General features: G+C 45.8%; 1 protein-coding gene across 9 annotated transcripts in view; it reads left to right on the plus strand.

The window, feature by feature from the left end:
- LOC119179235 (BAI1-associated protein 3-like) overlaps window positions 1-14,314 on the plus strand; it is a 558,733-nt gene that overhangs the window by 503,907 nt on the left and 40,512 nt on the right. For all 9 annotated transcript variants that reach the window (XM_075869133.1, XM_075869128.1, XM_075869129.1 and 6 more), the window contains 3 exons: window positions 31-132; window positions 2,215-2,430; window positions 13,518-13,586. In XM_075869133.1, coding sequence (XP_075725248.1) covers window positions 31-132; window positions 2,215-2,430; window positions 13,518-13,586 — 387 coding nt within the window. The remainder of the gene's footprint in view (window positions 1-30; window positions 133-2,214; window positions 2,431-13,517; window positions 13,587-14,314) is intronic.

Here is a 14,314-nt window from a genome sequence, read left to right on the forward strand (position 1 = left end):
TGGAATATCTTATCTCTGGTTTTCTTCTAGGCTGTCTGTGACGGAGCCATGTTTTACGCCAACCTATGCCACCAGAAGCTCTTGAACGCGGGCTACTATGATGAAGAAGGCCAGTTCGACGTCTCGGAAGAGGTTTGTCCGCTGATGGTTCATGATAAGCTGCCAATCTACTGGCAAGAAAATATTTACCATAGATGGCACAAGGCTGTTACCAGACGTTTATTTTATAGCGCGAACAGGAACAAAAATAAATAGCTGAGAAGTAAAGAAGACACTGTTCTCTTCTAAGCTAGTCATTTTTTTTCTGTTTGTGCTAAAAAAATTAGACATCTCAGATACAACACCATCCCAACAGCAAGTTTTATGCAATACTGCTACTTTCGATCACATACATTTCTATTTCATACTTTCAGTCTTGTGTCTGTCGCAATCATGTCAGGGGTGTTGAGATGTAAATGGATAGATGAATACTACTTATTTGAACGTCCAGCAAGGTTTAGCGCGGCCTGGGCTTAGCTCTTCCACAGGGGAACGTCGCTTCGCATGCTTGCTGGAGTGCCCACATTTGCATGCCAATGTCTGAGCTTCTTTCGGACAGTTCTCATCACTCTCACGGTTCCCCCGCTTCCTCGCGACAGTGATTGATAGTGCACATTGAAATCCGTGGTTGTGTAATGAGCTGTGTCCAGACTATAAAAGTGGAATGCATTTGAAACATGTAGAACGCCACGTTGTTTATACCGCAACGGGAAGCTCTTGCGTGAAGTAATCAATAAAAACGTGCATCTGCAAGTATGTCACCATTATCCCAACTCTAGTGTATCACCGCGCGCCTTCTACAAGCTGTCTCTGCCACTCTAATATTCAGATTATTAATGAGCCCTGTAACACTTTTCTAAGAAGCCATGAAATGGCACTAAAGGAGCTTAACTGCCTCACGAATTCACTATTGCGAAAATTTTCAGAATCTGTCTAGTACGAGTGGAGTTGTATACACTGCAGTGGTCACATGCTGATATTGCATTCTCTTCTCTCATCCTGACAAAAGTGCAGAAAGCTAAGCAGGCAGGAATTACATGGGGAAAGCAAATGCGTCACGCTCACCTGGTCACCTTGAACACTTTCTCTCTTTTTTCCCTTCGAATACGTAGCTCATCAATGCAATCGCGCGAACTAGTCGCGGCCTCTTGCAGCGGCCCCAGTAACGACCGAACGGGACATGCTCAAATCAGCCGATGGTGGATACTTGGCCTAGAACGTAGTGATTTTGAGCCTGTAGTGTCATTTGCCGAGAGAAGAGAAAGTGATTTTTGACTGAATTCGAGAATTTATTGTAAATTCTAAGCCGGCGTGCAGAGCTCTAATATTTGGCATGGCTGGGAGCCTCAACCTCAAATCGGCAGTGTTTTCTGACCATGCTCAAAAGCAATTGCAGAGCCTCTTTAAGTGCGTAGCACTTCAGAGCCCAACTTTTCATCCACCTGTAGATCTCACGTGGCATGATCATGATCAATGTCATGAGGTATTGGGTTTAAATAAACTTAAAGGGTACAAATTTATATCTTTAACAGAAAAATACAAGACATCATTTCGGTAGTTACCTTAAGGCTAAAAATGCTTTGAATTTGCACACTCTTACTTTTGCACGATTTCTTTATTGCTTTACCACTCTTATTTGAGAAAATGACAAAAAAATATTTTGATCACAGTTTATCTGTTGGACGGTCATTCGTGAACAGCATGGAGTAGGTTGGTTGTTTTGGCCAGAGGCAGTGTATGATTTTTTCAACTAGAGATTATTATCACCATGAACCTATTTGTAGGCAGTCATCGACAAAAACCTCTCCCATAAATATCCTAATACAAATACTGCACGAGCTGCTTGCATGCTACACCTGCACACATCATAAGCTGTATGTCACATCTACAAGGGTAATTGTCCTCTGCCGGAATGGCCGTGACCCACCGTGGCAGCTCGGGGGTCAGGTTTTCTTGTTGCTAACCTCGTTCAGGCGTGTTCGCCTGCTGACTACATTGGTAGCCTTTCGTGGAGGTGAAATGCAGAAAAAGCCACGTGAACGGAGTTTTTGCAGCACAATAATAAACATCCAAGTGATCAACATTAATCCGGATTCTGTCACTACGGCGTGCCCCGTAAGCAATGAGTAGTTCTTGCATTCAAAATATCATAACTGAAATTCGACGTGATTGCAGGTGTGCATCGTGATCAACAACATGGAGTATGTGCGGCGAGCTTTGAAGCCTCTCCACAACGAGCTCGAGCTGGAGCCAATCATCGCTGCCATCGAGCAAGCTGAAGGAGATCGCGCTGCCGACAAGTGTCGAGCTGCATTCCAGGCTTTGTTGCACAATGCTGACGAGGATGTTGTCCACAAGATCCTTACCATAATAGCCGGACTCTCTGAAAAGGTATTGGCGTACTCGAAACACTTTAACTGGAAACCACTTCGATCATTTTTTTTCTAATCTGAAGAAGCAGACACTTAAGGCGCAACTGTGTTCGCTTGTACAGGAGGAAAAATAATTTGAACTTACTCTCGCACTATTTTATTATGCATGTAAGACACGACCCAAACAAACAGTCGTGGCATGTGAGCCTGCCTTTAATATCCAATGTTCTGTGAAGCATTCACCACTGAAGAAAAGACGATTATATTTTTTTTTTTCGTTGGACGCAGCCGCACGTATATGTCCATGGTTAAACCTCCTTGCAAGCGGCAGCTGCAACATAATTGAACTAAAACTTTTGGCAGATCCCACGCATTTTGGGAATCAATGTTATGTGAAGCATGCGGTTGTAAAGTGAATGTGCTTATTTTTTTTTCATTGAGGGAGACCATTATGAAGTGGCACTAAATATATGTCTACAAATCCATTCACACATGTATGTTAAACAGCCGTGTACGTTTTAAGTTAGCAGTTGCTTACAGTAGCCTAAACATGCCAATAAAGATATGGATCTTAGCAACCCCACAAGCGGTAAGCAGGTATGAAGTGCTGTTGTTTGCGCTGGTGCACAGGAGGATGGTAGCTCTGAACACTGCTAGACAGATGAACTTCAGGAAATGTTGCCTAACTGCAATTTTCATTAACCCAACTTGACGGCTGTATCATAGGAGTACATATGTAATGTTCATTAAATCAGATAGCGAGTACTGCAGTGTGACGTTACACAACTACTGCAACACAACATACTCTAATTGATGCTACAGGAACATTAGGGTTCATTTGAATAGTATATCTGAGGCCTGGCGTGGCTCTGTGGTAGAACATTTGATTGGCACGCAGAATGCTAGGATTTGATTCGTGCTGGGACACTCACATTTATTGTTTGCATTTGTCCAACCAACACTGCTTATGGCGGGTTTTTCTTAACGGTCAAACGCTATAGTTTTTCATGTGTGTTCCCGCTGTTCCTGGGTAGATACATGATGTGTTCACCTGTGGCACATACCCACATACCAGCGGCACATACCCGCCCCCGTGTATGTGCCACTGGTTATTGGGAAGTGTTCGACGACGTACGTGACGATATTCAGACATTATTTATGTCATGACCAGCGAGTTGTATTCGACAACCCATCTTACTAACTTTGGTTTACCCCAAGTTAAGGGGGTGATCATGAGAGCACCCAGATGTGATGGCTGGATAGATGGCTGGATAGATGGACGGACAGACGGCCGGATGGACGAATGGATGTGAATGAATGCATGAACGGATGGATGGACAGATGGGCGGATGCTAGAAGTGCTTGCACTATGCAAAGAAATGTTTCGCATTTGAAAGCTGCTCTTAGTCGTGGCTGCGTCATTTGTTGGCGTAGCGCTCTTCAGGTGGCATCGCAGTGTGGTGAGGCCGAGGCTTGGTAGGAAAAAAAGTGGTGCAACTAGCTGCGCGAGGCGAGGCCGAGGGCGGAGGCTGTCAGGTTTTAGTGGAGTGGTGAGCCTTGCGGTGAGCCAAGAAATGGTGAGGGTGCCGCTTAGAGTGGGAGTTGCGGAGCAGGACGCATGGGCGCAGAAAACCTGAGACAGCGGGGGAGCAGAAAACGAAGCGCGAGGAATTTTATTTTTTAGCGCTTTTTTTTTCTTCGGAAGAGGCGATGACAGCCGCGATGCTTCGGGTTTTTTTTGTTACTTTTTCATGTTCTCTAGGAGGCCTGTTTTGTCAGTCGTGTTCATCTCTTTTCGGTGATTTCGATGAGTTACGTGAGACTCTGGGACAAAGCGCCTCGGCGCCGTGTGTCTTTCCTATCTGACAATGGCACTTATCGCATCGGCGACCCCAGCCAGGGTTTCTTGAGAGAGCGGGCGCACACGTTCTCTGAGCTCGCCCAACAAGCACACCTTGCCGTCGTCTCTACACCCTCCCGACCCCCATCTTTCTCACTTGCAACAAATCGTCTGGAGGCGACTTCAGACGAGAAGTCTTCCCACTCCTCACGTGCTATCCAACTTGCGCCCCATTTCTCCGGAGTGCACTCTCTGTGGAGAGTCGCCTGCCACCATAGACCACATTTTCTTTGGCTGCCCTGCCGATCCTGCCCTGCAGGGACAGCCCGCCATCAGCACATGGGAGGCCCTCCTTGCGTCACAGGACCTGGACGCACAGCTTCGCTGTGTGAACCAGGGTACCAGTGCCCTAGCCCTGCGTGGTCTGGACACATACATGTAATGTGATGGCCGTGCGGTGGCCCAGGGTCTGTAAAAGAACCAAACTCACTTGCCCAATGAAAGAAATTTATGTAGCGCGAGGCGAAAAAACGAACAGAGGAAAGAATAGACTGAGAAGACAGAGCGCTCTGTCCTCTCAGTCTATTCTTTCCTGTGTTCGTTTTTTCGCCTCGTGCTACATAAATTTCTTTCAAATGTTTCACCAACAAGCCCACATCGTCACTCTTGCACAATGAAGTTTTTTCTCCTCCTCCTCCTCGCATCCGCAAAGCAAGTCTGCGTTCCCGCTGCGGTACTACTACAAATGAGTTCATCTCTGCTTGCGACAAAGAAGCGAAAGCAGTTTTTGCTAAACAAGAAAGAGGATATTCTTCGGCAACTGGAAGGCGAAAAGCAGGCTGTTGTGACCAAAGAACCGAATCACACCACAGTATTGTGAATTAGCTGGAGGCCTTAGCGCTGCAAAGTTCTACAGTACTCTGGAATAGGTGGACGTACAACTGAAATGAAATTTAGGCCGCTGAAGAAACTGTTCCTTCTGGCTTTTAATTCATAAGTCCAGACTCGAACTATCGGCAGCGGCATCAATGAATGCTTATCAAACAGCCATTTTCATTGCGGTACCTGAATGAAACGATTGTCCTTTTCTGCAATCTTAGAAAGGTGCCTAGATATGTTTTCACTACACGTGCACTCATTAAATTACTTCAAATTTTTTTATCAATTTCATTTGACGAGTGTTCTCACCTAAACTGTCATCACCTCGTTTGACGATTGTGCTCACCTGATGAAAGTATCGTGACCTCAATTGTGTGCATTTTGCACCGCTGTTGTAACGCAACTTCCGCCGAGCTTTCTCTTGTCTGCTTTTGGTGCACCTGTCATTTCTCCCCTCTTTACATTGAGCTCCGCCACCTTTTTTGGGCCAGCCACTGCTTTCTCTTTTCTGTCAGGCCTCGCCCGACACGAAACGGGCTTTTTCATCCTACCGACCTTGAAGGCACACTAAAGAGAAACAGTGACTTGGTTTACATTGATGAAGTACACTCTAAAAACTCCAATGCTATAGTTTCATTGTCATTAGTTTATTATTAGCAGAGAAAATCAAGGTTCAAGTTTCAATTTTAAATATCGCACCAAAATCTACATGTGTGAGGTAGTAATTTTGAAAATGTATTTTTCATATTTTTGCGACATTGCCTCGATCAAATTTCCCAAGACCTTCTATGCTAGACCTAGGACACCCGCAAACAACACACTTTATTTATTTTTTTTTCGAGTGGAAAGTAACTAGGACCCAGTAGATTCCTTCCAAATTTACTACGTCACGGTGTTTGGGTGCGGGAATCCCACAATCGCGTCTCCACCCGCATTTTACTTCTGCGCATTTTCTCGCTTACCAAAAGCTTAAGCTGTGGTGTTTTCGGGATCGTCAACTTGTACTTCACCAATACGCGAAAATTGTTTTGCTCTTTAGTGCCCTTCTAATGCTCCTCGCACCGCAGGGCCACATAGTTATAGTGTTATACTACCGGCCAAAAGTCGACTAACAACAGATAAACTGTCGGAAGAAAACTTGTGATGTAAAATCTACATCGTGAAACTGAAGCCAGGCCTCCGCTGTCATACTCCCATCAGGAAAACGCGTTAGCGAACAGTGAGGGAAAAACAGCATTTTCTTCAAATAGCGAATGGTGTTGTTCTGGTGAAAATTTCAGAACAGATAATGCCAACATGTGTGTTTGTGTTACCAATATCCTTAAGAGGCGTTGAAATCTGGGCAAATATTTATTATAAATCAGGGTGCCAAAGGTCATCTGGTTTTCCCTGCATAGCAAAGAACGCTCACTTGTAATTCAATTCATCTAGCATTTGCAGAAGTAGAACAAAAGCCCCATTTCTAATTGGGTTCAGACGAGAAGGCTATGTTTTTGAGGTGAAGTAAAAGAAAGTACCGACTTCATATTGGCTGCTCAGAAGTCGCAAGAACTTTTCTTTTAGAATGCCTTTTCCTGATTCATGCATATTACATGCAGTGTTCCTCAGTAACTGTTTGGTGTGTTCAGAACAGATGTTCGATGATTTAGTGGGATGTGCTTTACTATTGCACAGAGGTAAGCTGTCTTGATGTCGCTGCAGCAAGGTTCAAATAAATAAGTAATGTCATGGTGCATTTACAAGAGATGTTTGATGATTTGAAGTGACATGCAGTCTACTATAGTATAGACCGCGCTTATCAACGTTTTTAGAACAATTCAGTTTTACAGCTCCGCTCCCAAGGCGGCCGTGGTGGCGGTCACGCGAACTAGTGGCGCTGCAGTCACGCTTTTCTTCACTTGCTCCTGATCGGGCGCGCGGACAGGCGGGTGCTTTGGGGGGCGCGCGTCGTTCGAAGCGATTTCGTTCCCCACACGTGCGCCTCAATCTTTCGGTTTCCGAATGTTCGCTTTTTTGTTGTGAAAATGCCTTCGTGTTTCGCGCCAGGATGTACGAGTGGCTACAGAAATGACGCCGCAAATCATCATTTTTTTACCCCACCACGTAAGGCCGCTACACTATAAAAAAAATAGCAGTTACCGGCGCCCGGTTTCGATCCCATGACCCTGCGGGCGGAACGCAAGGTGCATGGTGCTCTACCCACTGAGCCACAAAACCGACACAGAATCTAATGCTACGAACGAGCCTTATATCCTTGACTCATTCAAACTACGTCAAGAAGCTACTGATACAACGCATTCACTACCTGTGGGCGGAACGCGAGGTACATGGTGCTCTTCCACTGCGCCACAAAACGTTAACGCAATACACCCACCCCCTATGCGACGCATTTACTCAAGTCCCCCTCGCGGGGAGATGGGTGCATACCTACTTAGGGGGATTGGCTAAGAAGAGCTGTGGTAGAAAAGAAAATGGTGGTTAGGAATATAAAGCGGGTATCGGCGCTCTCTCGTCAGCAGTGTGGTTAGGGCTTCCTAAGGTTAAATGGTGATTGAGTGGGGACAGATAGCAATGATATAACAACCAACAGAAACAAGTGCAACAACATTAACGTTACGCAAACTACTTAACGTCGTGCACCCCCGGAAATGCTCTGCATTTGATCGTGCCCCTCGTGAGGGGGATGTCTCTTTACATTTACACTGTGCTTACGTGGTCTTTAATTTCTTTTCTTGTCTGTAAACGATGCCCTTCAAAACAGTTTTGCGCGATCGCATTCTCTCTTACGCAAACATTGCTGCCGTTCCTTTGTCTTCTTTTTTATCCCTCAGCGATGTTTAAACGTTTTTCTTTTGCAGAGATTTTTCGGAATAGTCCGGTCATTCCACGGTGACGACGACCACCCCACGATTATTCAATTCAGCCAGATTTATCGCCTGCTGTCCCTTTTTACACCTGTGAAAAATGCCGTAAAGGGGAACTGCTCTGGACCGGCTGAGGGCGTCCTCGTTTCAATTCATGAAAGTCTTGCTGAAAAGGCGAAAGCGGCAGCTGAGCTAAAACTCGCCGTTGAAGCAAAGCTGGATAAGAAGCTTCTGGGGATGGTTTGTACCGAGGACGTTTGCTGTGACGAACGGGATCATGGGTACCAAAAAGCTGGAGCACATGAGATGGTCGTGTACTATCTAGCCGGTTATGTGCACAAGAAAATCACGAAAACAATAACTTGCGAAGAATGCTGTGCGTTGCTCACAGCTTCTCCCGATCAGTTCAACTCCGAGGAAACACAGCTCAACCAGAGGCGCCTGACAGAGTTGAGGTCATTCAAGCCAGGATGCCTTCGAGAGGCCTCATTTAGGCTGTACGCATTAATTAAGGAAGTAGAAGAGGTTGTGCACGATACGCTTGAAACGTCGGCAGTGTTCGGGGATATTTTCTGGATGGTATTGGACAGGCTTCATGCGACTGCACTGCCTGCAATTGGTTGTAATGAGCACCATGAATTCCTCACCACAAAGATAATCAAATGCTATTGTTTGATGCGCATGCACTTCTTCTCTCGAAAGAAGAACCGTGAACTGCTTGTCACGGAAAAAGTTCAAAATGCAAGAAAAAAAGCTAAGCTGCTTTGAGCTGCCTTTCTTGCTCAGTGAACGATGCAATACCATTCTGTATGTGCAAGAAAATATATGTTCCTTCTGAATTTGCCATTTTTACTTTCTCAGTATTATTATTCTCACCATGTTATCTTCAAATAAGATTCACGGGAATAGGAAAGGAAAAAAACACCGAAATCAGATTGACGAGTCTGTTCGGTAAACGGCGCATGACTTTGTGGCATCAGAAACGAGCACTATGCTTTTAAAAAGTTTTACTGCATCTACGTTTTCTTTGAAGGGTGTCTTTTTTTTTACAGTTATGCTCACGCGAGGCCGCCTATGCCCACATAAGAATGTACTGGCGACGGTAGCTATAGATGGAGCCCAGACACGTAATTCTACCAGATGAAAATGGGCGCAGCAACAATGAAATGCATGTATACGAAGAAACTGCTGCTTTGGCATGAACTGTTCCGCCAGCAAAGCGAAACGCTTTGAAATGCGAGCGGTAACACGGCCGCGCCGCACCGCGTTTCTTCCGGTGTAGCAGACGACGCGCAAAGTGCGGAGCAAAGCATGCCTACAGCGCCCCTAGCGGCCGCGACACGCTATGCGGCCGCGCCGGACAGTGGGCGCCTATGGGAAGCTGTGAAACTGAATTGTTCTAAAAACGTTGGCGCTTATAACGTAAGTCGCGGGAGTTCCGAATGTGCGCGCTTTAAGCGGTACCGCACTATAACCAAAACAACCTTTTTCAAAAGCCGCACTTGTGCAAAACGTGTTGAGCATGCAGCCCCGCGTGTCTGAGAATCTAAACATGCGATGCGTGCTTGCTAACATTTAAATTTCTGAATGGTAAAAGCATTTAACGCCCAAAGGCTCGCGTTGCCAATGAAATGAACGTGAAAGGGCGGGAAGGGGGGGGGGGGGGGGGGTCTATTAAATGAAAGCACCATCACTGAAATTCACCAGACCGCCTCAATTATGCGCATTACACAGAAACTATGTCGAATCACGTCCAGTGTTTGTTTGACACGTTGAAAGACGCCAACCATTCGATTTCATGGGTGCGCAGCCCATTTAAGACATCGCAATCGAATCTCGAACCAATATTCGAGCGCTACACGTGCCGCCCTCGTTTTCGTTCAACGATGTGTATCCCTTCCCATCAGGTGCGGCCACCGCAAAGAGTTTCGTTGACTCGGTACCAAACCGCGACCGCTACCGATCGAAGCGCAACCAACACCGATTAGGCCTAGCTTGCCGTTTGGTATGTTGTCGCGGAAAGCTTGTCCAGAACATGATTATTCGGCGTCAAAAAGATCGCACTAACAGTGAACCGAGAACCACGTGAGTGACACGAAGTTTGCATTCGCGGCCAGGAGATCAGCAACGACGGTTGACAACACGCCAAGCTTACATACGAGAGCGTGCTGGCAGGCAGCAAATGTGAACGCTCGCGTCATAAAATCGTATAAGGTTTTCAATTTACGGACGAGGAAGCAAATGCGATATTTGTTGCATGCGCGATAACGACGACTTCTACCTCGACAGGAAACTAGCTGTTAAGCGCATGTAGTTGGTAAGAACGGGATCGCACGTGTCATGTTGAGCGGCGCGCGGCCGAAGCCACGCTAGCGACGTAGTACGCTGTAGCAGCGTCGGGTGGTGGTAGTAGTGGTTAGAAGATGAGAAAAGGCACCTAGTTTCTGCAACCCGGTCGGGAGCACGGCGCAGTGGCTATAGCGGCGTCGGCGCCGGTGCAAAGGCTTATTGGTCACCGAGGCAACCGCCCTCCTTCTTTTTCTTCTCTCCGTCCTTCGTTCGTTCACTCCGTGTCCCTCTCCTCCTCCGTAACCTCGTCGTTCGCTCCCCAGCGGCGCACCCAGCGCTACTCGCTGCCGCGTATATCCGGCAACCGCACTATAATCGGTCTTTCATCTTGTGGAACTGAACAATAAGCGGTATGCGTATACATGGGGTCCTATGAGAATGTATACGCGAGTAGAAAAAGACCGCATTATAAGTGGTTATGCACTATAAGCGGCTCCGTTATAAGTGGTCTACACTGTATCTTTTTCATCAAAACTGTATCCATGTATGTATCTGCAGCAAGCTGTTTTTACAATGAGCTTATTTTGTCTTAGGACACAGCAGTTGGACACTGTCTATACAAACAGGACTGCAACACACATAAACGTCTATGCATAGTACAGGACGTTTGAAGAAATTTGTCCGAAATACTCAATTACAGAAAGAAGGTATCTGCGTGCTACCTCCGGCGATGCCTTTAATGTGGAAGAGGGCACTTTAAGATGCCTACAAAGAAGAATTACAGAAGTAATAAAGAAATTTAAGCAATTATTTTTTTAGCTAATGGAAATTAACAGTCTTGTCAAATAGGCGAGTTCAAGTTCTTCTTGGGAAAAGTCCGTAGCCACTTTTATGTTTCTGAAAGATGGCCACTAATAATCGCTGCAGAATGATAAAATCTGGCTAATTTAGCTGGAAACACTCAAACCAACACACCGAACAGCGCACCTACCATTCACTTCAAGTACGGCACTTTTTCTCTCGCCGTTATCAACCGTCAATCTACATGCTTCATTTCCTGGCAACGCTTTGCTGCCATAAGACTGCCTATTGACGCCTGTTTATCCTCCTCTCTCTATGCGAGCGAAACAGTGTCGTCATAGAGGGTGCTTTTGCGATTAATGGTAGACGTGCTGTTTGGTGCGTCGGTTTTGATTTCACCAGCTAAATCGGTCAGATGGCATCGCTCCACGAGGATTACCAGTGGCGGCCTTTCAGAAATTTCAGTGTGGCTAAGGACTAATCGCCTAAAGAACTTTAATTCACCCATTTGTCTAGACTGCTTGTTGCCACTGGTTCAAAAGGTAATTGCATTCATTCTTAAGACTGCTGTCGTATCATCGTTCATAGGTATCTGAAGGTGCCTTCTGCCAGAGTAAAGGGAACGCCACAGGTAGGATGCTAGTACCTTCTGTAATTTTTTAGTAATAGTGGACACATTTCTTGAAACACCTTGTTCAAACATGAAGCATTGTTAGAAAAATGCTTCAGCCCACAGTATGACCGTAACAACGTTATTTTGTTTCAATTGAATTTTTAACGCTTTAGAACACTATATGCACTTTACTGTGTGTGAGCCATAGTGGCTACCATGGCTGTTCAATGATTTAGAGTACGTAGTACTCTGCAATGGGAGAGCAGAAAGCAATTCTAATAATGAAAAATGTTCCTGTGTTTAGAGAAGTGGTGAACGATTCAGACTACTTGGTGCTCTACTATGGGAGAGCTTGAAGCAGTCCCGTGAGCCTCACACTTGATGACGCTCCCTTAACGTTTGAAGGGTCTGCAGGACATCTATTGTCTCTGCAAGCAGCATACGATATCACTGCTTCCTGTTTTGCACTGAAAGTTCTTGCCAACGCAGCCGCACAGCATTCTAGCTGGCCTGAAATGCAGCCCTGGTTAAGAGCTATGTAAAGACCAATAATAGTGCACTGTTTGCATATGCAAAAAAAGTGCAAAGGTGTTTCTGTCTTGCCACTTTGTAAATAAAGTGGCTTTTATTCTATCACTGTTGATAAATGACGGTAGTTTGTCACTGATGCCACAGCTGCATTACGTTTGCTCACGTTCACAACGCCGTTGCAGCATTCGCCACATGAGCAGCTGGAGATTATGTTGAAGAGAGGGAGAGACGAAGAACGTGGTTAAAGAAATTGTAGGCAGTTTCCATGGCAGCTACAATCGAAGTCATGGGTTGACAACCTGTGGTCCGTGGGCCCCATGACAGCCGCGAGATTGTATTATGCGGACCCTGTCAAAAGTTCGTAGCCCCACCTTCTCTATTCAGCTGATAAGGACCTCCACGACTCACTTTTAATGCACAAAAGGACAAGTTCAAAAAAAAAAAAATGATGGAGACACAGCATTGTTCATTTTTCATCCTTGTGCATTTATGTGCTGAAGAGTGAGATGAATTACTACAATGCCAAAGCACACTTTCTTTCAACGTCCATGACATAGGGCACCTGTCAGTGAGCGGCCTCGATGTAGATATTTGCGAGTTGGCTAAGAATGTTCACCCTCGAAAAAATAAACTGCAACATTGTGGCATTCCTGCTCAAAACAGATGTGAAAAAAATTCCAATATTATACATTCTCTCAATTCGTCAAATCTTTTTTTGTCTCACGCTCTTTCCACTGACTTTTTGTCTTGCGCTGACTATAACCCGTCCTGATTCATCTATGTCATCCTTGTGTTTCGCGCTGTTTTTTCACTATGAATGGGTACCAACAAGTTCAAGTTCACACACTTCTAATGGCTATAGCTCTTTAACATGATGCTTGCAAAGAAGAATCAGACGTGCAGGATGGTACCAACAGTGCTAGTCTGCAGTTTTTTTTATGCTCTGGCAGAGGCCACAATCGCCAAGGCGTAACAATGCCAATCAGCCGGGCAGCAACTTGTCACAAAATCTATCTAAAACATGTGCCGAACCCTCACACAAAACCTCGTAGGTGACATACACGACCACGAGATGGGCGAGATTTCGCGTTAGTGGTGTTCACGCGAGTTTTAGCTGCTATTGGCCAACTACTGCCTGGCTAACACCTTCCTTGCGCCTTCGCACTTGTGGCTCCTTCTAGAGCATGACGGGAATGGTCATGACATCTTCTTTTGAAGAAAATATATGACTGATGTGTTCGGTGTATGCAAAACGTAATTTTCGCACTGAAACCTTTCTCGTTCTGCAGATGCGGCCCGAGATCAAGAAGTTTCTGTTTCACCTGGCGTGGGCACCAGAACGTCTAGATGCTGACAGTGTAAGTCACACTTTCCAATAAAGGTGGCTGCTATTACTTATAACCATTTCTTTTTCAAAGGGGCCCTGCAACACTTTTTGAGCATGGTCAGAAAACGCTGCTGATCGGTAGTAAAGGCTCCTGACAACACGCAAGCCAAATATTAGAGCTCAGCACGCGGCCTGGAATGAATTTATCAAAGCCAGCTGAAAATTGCTTTCTCTTCCCTCGACAAATTACAGAAGACGCTCAAAAATCACACATAGATTACTCATATACCAGCCATTGGCTGATTTGAACATGGTTGATTGACGATTGATGTGTGGGGTTTAACATCATATGATTATGAGAGATGCCGTAGTAGAGGGCACCAGAAATTTCGACCACCTGATGTTCTGACCACCAAGTCTAAGCACACGGGCTTACAACATTCCCGCCTCCATAGAAAATGCAGCCGCCACAGCCGGGATTCGATCCCGTGGCGTGCGAGTCAGCAGCCAAGTACCTTAGCCACTAGACCACCGCCGCGGGGCTGATTTGAACATGGCGCGCTGTTGTTACAGAGATCGCTGCAAAAGGCCATCATTTGTCCACGTGTGCGCGTGCGATCGCACTCAAAAAGTAGCGTATTCAATGAAAAAAGAAAGAAAGAAGTGCTCAAGTTCACGAGGCACGCGTGAAATTTTTTCTTTGCCCCTCTCATCCCTCCCTGGTTAGCTTGCAGTGCTTTCGTTGGGACGAGAGAAGAG

This window comes from Rhipicephalus microplus, chromosome 7 (genome assembly GCF_043290135.1).
Source record: "Rhipicephalus microplus isolate Deutch F79 chromosome 7, USDA_Rmic, whole genome shotgun sequence".
Classification (NCBI taxonomy): domain Eukaryota; kingdom Metazoa; phylum Arthropoda; class Arachnida; order Ixodida; family Ixodidae; genus Rhipicephalus; species Rhipicephalus microplus.